General features: G+C 40.9%; 1 protein-coding gene and 1 long non-coding RNA gene across 3 annotated transcripts in view; both read right to left on the reverse strand.

Annotated features, from left to right (window-relative positions):
• Positions 1-814, reverse strand: part of kalrna (kalirin RhoGEF kinase a) — a 121,863-nt gene extending 121,049 nt beyond the window's left edge. For both annotated transcript variants that reach the window (XM_027290819.1, XM_019277068.2), the window contains exon 1: positions 474-814. In XM_027290819.1, coding sequence (XP_027146620.1) covers positions 474-540 — 67 coding nt within the window. In that variant the 5' untranslated portion in view covers positions 541-814. The remainder of the gene's footprint in view (positions 1-473) is intronic.
• A 2,825-nt stretch (positions 815-3,639) lies between these two features.
• On the reverse strand, positions 3,640-6,504 carry LOC109142665 (uncharacterized). Its single transcript, XR_003464143.1, has 3 exons — positions 6,173-6,504; positions 5,566-5,626; positions 3,640-4,108 (listed from the first exon to the last, which is right to left on the reverse strand). It is a non-coding gene; the product is annotated as an uncharacterized LOC109142665 (long non-coding RNA).
• Positions 6,505-6,733: the final 229 nt, after the last annotated feature.

Consider the following 6,733-nt stretch of genomic DNA (forward strand, 5'->3'; position numbering starts at 1 on the left):
CCGTCATTTAGCCGCACATGAACAGATTTCCTGATGTGATTCCTCTTTCTTTTGTAGAGACCATCAGCATCAGACACGAGCTCACAGTGCTGCACACACACACACATACAGAGACACACACAGACACGCACGCACGCGCGCACACAGGCGCGCACACGCACAAACCCAATTACACAGTAAACGCATGTAAAACATGAAATGTGTCCATGCAGAATAGCGTTTCTCATTATTTCATGGTGCTTTTTTTTTTTTTTTTTATGAACGATCCCATGTTTGATCCCCCATCTGCTCGTGCCTGTGCGGGAGCGCAGAGCACATTAACTGCTCCTTTTTCTGCACATTTCTGCTCATCTCCTTACTTGGCTTCGTGCGCTTCTTCAGACGCCTCTTTGGTGACATTCAGCTTCACTTGCGATGCTTTTTTTTTTTTTTTTTGGTGGCACATTCGGAGGCTTTGCATACGTTCTTCCTACCTGTTTTGTAGAAGGCATCAGTGTCGGGGTCGCTGGGCGCCTCCTCGGCCGCTTCTGCAGGGTTCATACCGGATTCCGGTTCAATACAATCCACCGACAAAGAAAGACAGAAATAAAGCCCTCCGCTCCGGAAAAACCCTCGCGTCTTTATTCCTCACATGTTCTCCGTCCGGCTCGCTCTCCCTCCATCCCTCTCGATAGCTTTCTTTTCTTTCTGTCGCCCCTCTCGGTTTGTTTGGTGTTTCAGGGCTGGCTTCGTTTCTCTCTATTGTTCCCGGTCCAACCTCCCTCTCTGCTGCTGTCCGCCAGGGTCTCTCTACCTCCCTCCCTCTCCCCCCGTACCTCCCCTCCCTTCTCTCTCTCTCTCTCTCTCTCTCTCTCTCTCTCTCTCTCTCTCTCTCTCTCTCAATTAAATTCATTGACCTTTATTAGACATAATGTATGTGTTGTTGAAGCGTGCATAAATTATTGTCAAATAGAAGAAACAATTTATTATAGCATACATATTAATATAATAATTTATTATTAATATTATTAGAAAAGAGGGTTATTCTCTTTGGAGCAAACACTGACTTGTGTGAAAAGTTGACATTTTGTCCTGATGGTGGCGCAGAGGAGCAGAGAGTTCATCTTCTGGGGAGTAAGAACATGATGTAAAATGTGGTACAGCGATTTAGCGCCTCCAGTTGTTCGTAAATATGAACAATTGTACACGTGTATTTGTTTTGATTATATTATTTATGATACGACGAACCCAGTGAGTCGACAACTTTGCTGACAGCCAAATATCAAGCAAGCGCAACGACACCAGACATAGCAGTCTTTTATTTCACCAACGACTAAAAGTCAGTCCCAGATTTACTCTTCTCTGGCGGCTTCTTGCCCGCTCATTCTGTCCTTTTCTTTTCTTAGCTTCTTAGCGTTGTTTTTGTAGTCCTCTGCCGTTAGCTATTTCCATAAAGGCTGCTGAGCCCGGTTATATTGCGACTCAGGTTCTGGCACAACACCGGCGCCGCGTTTCCATCAGCACCCCCTCCCCCATCCTGGACCTGAAAACATCCTTCTTCTGGCAGTACAAAGCTCATGTGCTACCAGAGTAAATGCCAACATTCAGTAACGTTAGGGCTAAATGAGGTAGCATTACCTAACAGCAGCTACAATTCCTAGCAGTTTACTTTACTGTCCATCTCTGAAGCTCTGTTAATCATAGAGGAAAATGTTCTCCATAAGATATATTCCAGTTTCACCAAAGTAGTTGGTGCTTTGTGATTTAGATTGATTACAAGTCAGTGTAGCACCAACATACTACTGATGCTGTTATTTTAAAAAGGTAGAAAAGTTGCACGACCGCTTTAACTCTTGCGTACAATACAGTGACATTCTGAAGGTTGCTGTCATGTGCTCTGTGAGCTTCATGCTGTCTGTAGAGGCCGTAAAATGCCTGCAGGTGTGAATGGTTGTCTGTCATGTGTCAGGTCTGCGATAGACTGGAGAGATCTGCCAAGGGTCACTTGCCCAATAAGTGCTGGGACAGCCCTGCACAACACGGCACTGAGATAAGCAGTGTTAATGGGTTGATGTTGAAACTGTAGTTTGTCCTCTTTCCAGGTCTCAGAGGTATAGGGGAGTTTTTTTTTTTTGGTCCAGGTCCAACCAGCACACCTGGAAGAAGCTTGATGCTCTACATCCATATTAGAATTGTACTGATACTGCAATTCACACTGTACATACAACACTAAGTGTACAGTCTGTCTATCCCTCCATGGAGAGGGATCCATATTGGAAGAGACTAAAGACAGATGAGGTCACATGTTGCATGAATAGTGAAGCCCTGTGAAACAAGTGGTTTGTGCTATTTAAGTAATAGTGACTTCACATTGTCACAAAAACATTATGAATCATCCTCCAGGGACAATGAATTATAGCTCCTGTGCTGTGAAGTAAACAGGACACACGAAAATACTGAAATTGAAAAAAAAAATAGTCAAAGAAAGAATCAGTCATGACATAACACGAGAAGACTCAGTTGTATGAGACTCTTAAGACAACAATACATTGAACCAAACTGACTTGGTATCTGCTACACAAAAACATAATCACATAATTTCATCATAATTTTCCAATGTCAAACAGATGCTTTTTGTATAAATATCAGGTCCTTCGGCCAAGCAACGAGATACTTCTAGGATGGTAGTAAGATTGCAGAAAATGACTGTGTTTACTTGGAGTTGATACTTCACTAAGAAGTTTTAGAAATGATTCATCCGCTTGGGTCACAAAAGCAGAAACAACAGCATGGTTACTCAGTTGTAACCATGCTAATACTATGATTCGTACAATGTTTGGTTGTTAATAATACAGCTGGACATGCTGGAACTTACGTGTTGCCTGTTTGAAAACAGAGTGGAAGTAATTCCTGCGAAGCAAAACACCACTGCAGTATGTCAGCTGTCGTCCAGACGTCTTCATTCCTTTTTTTTCCCCCTTTGTAGGTTGAAAGGTGCACAGACCTGAGATGAGTTTAATAAAATAAATGCTGGACCATAATAAAGAGAATAAAACTGATCCTTTAAAAACTCTCCTAATCAATATACTGAATATTATCAGTGACTCAGATGATTACATGTAAAGGCAGCCTTCCATAGACAGAGTCGTAGAAAATTATAACCAATGTGTTTAGTTTTACTGAGCTCGTTACCATCTTTTAGCAAATAGTTTTGGTGTTACAGCACATTCACTATTTGGTTCAATCTCAACACACTCATTAATCCTTTTTTTTTATTTTTAGGCACGAGCAGACAACAGTTTTCCATGAATTAACTTTATGTTACCTGCACAACACCAAACAACAGACAAAAGGAATGAATTAGTAAAGACTAAACCGAGGTCAGTGATTATTGGTGAACATCTGTGAGGTGGCTACAAGGAAAACTAGTTTTTGCTTAAAAACTGGCAATATTTGCTGACCAATAAGCCCGGCTTGAGCATGCGATCAGCCTGTTGTGCCCACTTTAAATGAGAAACAGCCACAAATGGAGAATGTGGGCATCATTTTTTGTAAAGCCATATATAACGTTTTGGCACAAGAAGAATAAATGTCAGCCATGCTGATGCATTGATGCAACGTCTTCGGTTCATTTCCAACTAAAGAGCAAACTCTTCTGTACTTTTCACCACCTGTTTCATTCAAGCTGCGTTTCATTTTAGGCAAGATAATACACTATATAAAAAGGTATGGTAAGTTTTTGTCAAACAGCCATGTGTGTTCTTCTCCTTCGAGTCCAGCTTTACTCTTTAGTACCAACAGGAAAGGGGCTGCCTGTATGTTTGCCTCAGTCCAGAGGTAACCATGTTAAACATGTCCCTTTCACTCCTTTGACCCCTCTCTTCTGGTTCTCCTGCTGGTACGAGCCTCGCCTCCTTTCACTGAACACATCACCTTATCAGCATGAGAGCCTTGTGCAAGCTGCTTCAATCCTCTTACTGTGTCCTACTGCACCCTAGTGGACATCTATTGCACATAACAGCTAAGCAGTTGTATAATGCAATTGTCATGTGATTTTTTTTTTTCCTGTTACACTTGACAGTCCCAGAGGTCCTTCCTCAAGTCAGTTAATTGACCTTAGCAGGGAAGTCTGGGGAATTAAAAAAAGAAGAAGAAAAAACACTCATTAAACTAAGGAAACTGTTTTGTTTCAGAAAAATTCTCAACTTGACATGTTGCTGGCTTGTCCAGTAACACTGAGGACAGGCTATAATTACTCAGGACAAACAATTACATAAAAAGAAGCAACAAAGACCAGCCTTCTTTACTATTTTACATCTTGTCCTGATACACATCTCTTTGGCAGAGGGTCTTTTCTTTGACCCTCAGAGGTGTTTTACAGATATGAAATCATCCAAGATGTGACGTGGTAACGTCCAGAAAGAAAAGATTATCCCACACTCTGCATGTACCCACACTGCAGAAGAGGGTCATGAACCTTGATGTGCAATTTTAAGCCCGCTATCTTGACTTTCTGTGATTGCTACTGTCCTCACAACACAAGAAACACAAGCTGTCCAGAAGCCTTTACTGACCGGGTGCTATGAATGTACAAAGTGTGCTGTAACATTATGAGCAGCATCCTCACTCTGGAAAAATGATACCCGTGTCACTTTACACCTCATTCAGATTAACTAAACGTTATGATAAAATTCCTGAGCACTGGTTAAAACAGAACCAAAAAAAACGTGAGCGCAAATGCTCGATTACAAGAAATGATAGGGAATATCTATATAGAATATCCTGTGTCTGCCCACCCATTCATCAAGGTCTAATCTTGGTGCATCTAACCACAGTATGTAATCACTGCCTTTTCAAAATAATTAGTGCCTTCCGCAGTAACTACACTAAGACACAGCTGTTCAGCAATGGGGGTATGCAGGGACTGAAATGTTAGTTTAATGTACCAAGAAAGTCTTGAATGAGATGAGACTTCAATATGAAATGGGATTTAAGCATCTCTGTAAGATGGCCACTTATTTCCTTTCAAACTAAGCAAAAGTTTTTACGAATGGGAATAAAATATGAATGTTGAATTGAAGATACAAACTTCATTTCCAGATAGTCTTCAGATTAAATCTAAATTTTATTTTTTTGGACAGTTCTGTATTGAATTTCACCCAGTACCCACAAGCAACAAGACACCCCATCATCAGAATATCCAACTATAGCACCAGATGAAACAAGTGGCAGCATTTCTATTTCTTTTCTTGGGTTAAAATAATTCAATTGGCATTGTTCTTTTCTTTTCAAAGTATAAAAAGTTCAGAGTCATCCAATGCAGGAGACAAGTCTGCAGCCATGTACTTTGAGTTCTTGCCACCTGGCCCATAAACCTGAATAACTACCTAAAATATTTGAGGCCATCAACAACATTGGTTAGTTCAGACTCCCTGGAGGGAAATGGGCTATCTACAACAGAAGACACTTGCAGGTTAAACCTGAGGTTTACAGATGTGAGCAAAGCTTTGTCCAGAAAGGACGCACAATGCTGTCCAGCTACTATAAGCATAGCCAGGAATATAATAGGATAGAAAAATGACTCACTCAATGATTCTGCATGTTGCTTTCAGATCTGGCTCCTTATATTTAACTGTGACTACGGAAACTGGAGGAGAAGCACAGTACAACAGACATACAAACATAGGTGTTTCTTAGCACAGGTACAGTCAGCCTCTTAGACAACAACGTAATCATGTGCAGCTTTGAGAAAAACTCACGTTTCATATGTTTGACTGTAAAGAATCATGTTGCTCATGCTCACACTCTATAGTTGTGAACAAGCATCATCCTGGGCATTGGCCAAAAGTGACATACACCAGACTGAATGCTGGAAATAAATTCCAATCATATTTAAAATAATGTTACTATCTGTAATGTTTCTATATTTTATTTGGATAATTGGCTCCATGGTACTAACCAGATTACCATTTGCAAATCACAAAGATAATGTAGAGAATCTAGTTTTCCACAAAAAGTTGGTTTTTGACATGTGCGAGGTTGTCCCAGAAGATTTGTGCTGAAACTTTTAGAAAGAAATCAGTCGACAGGCAACTGAGAAAATCGTGGAAGGTGTCATTTTTTAAGTTTAGGTTATAACACATTCACAAATTAGCCTGCAGAACCTTACATAAGACGTCAACCATTAACCGACCTGTTTTGCCTCTGTAAAAGATCATCACTTCTCCAGTACCATCATCTTTAAAGTCATTCTTTCTCCACGGTCAGGCGTTACCTTTCCACACATATGATCTTCCCAAATCACAAAGATGTCCGGCATTGTTTATTCCTCGCTGGCTATGGATGCTTCAGCTTGCAGGCTGTGTCACTGGAGGTGAACAGATCTGCTGCACCCTAACAGGTGTTTCCACTTTTACTTGTTTAGCACGTGTAGGCGTGAACAGACTTTGATTGACTGACGACACTCTCTCTCTCCTATTAGACTTCTTTTAAGATAGGCCAACCTGAACACACCTGAACACCCTCCAAACTAGTGATGTGTCGGTCGCGAACGAGCCGGTTCAAAGAGCCGGCTCTTTTAAGTGAACGATGGGAGCCGGCTCCTGTCCGTCCGCGAGCCGTTCTTTTTTATTTATTTATTTATTTATTTATTTATTTATTTTTTATTATTTTATTACTTCTTTTTTTAACTTTTCTCTTTAGGAAAAATACCTGCAGGCACTGCGGGCATTGGCTACGGGTGTCACGTGGATGC

Source organism: Larimichthys crocea, chromosome XVIII (genome assembly GCF_000972845.2).
Source record: "Larimichthys crocea isolate SSNF chromosome XVIII, L_crocea_2.0, whole genome shotgun sequence".
Taxonomy (NCBI): Eukaryota; Metazoa; Chordata; class Actinopteri; family Sciaenidae; genus Larimichthys; species Larimichthys crocea.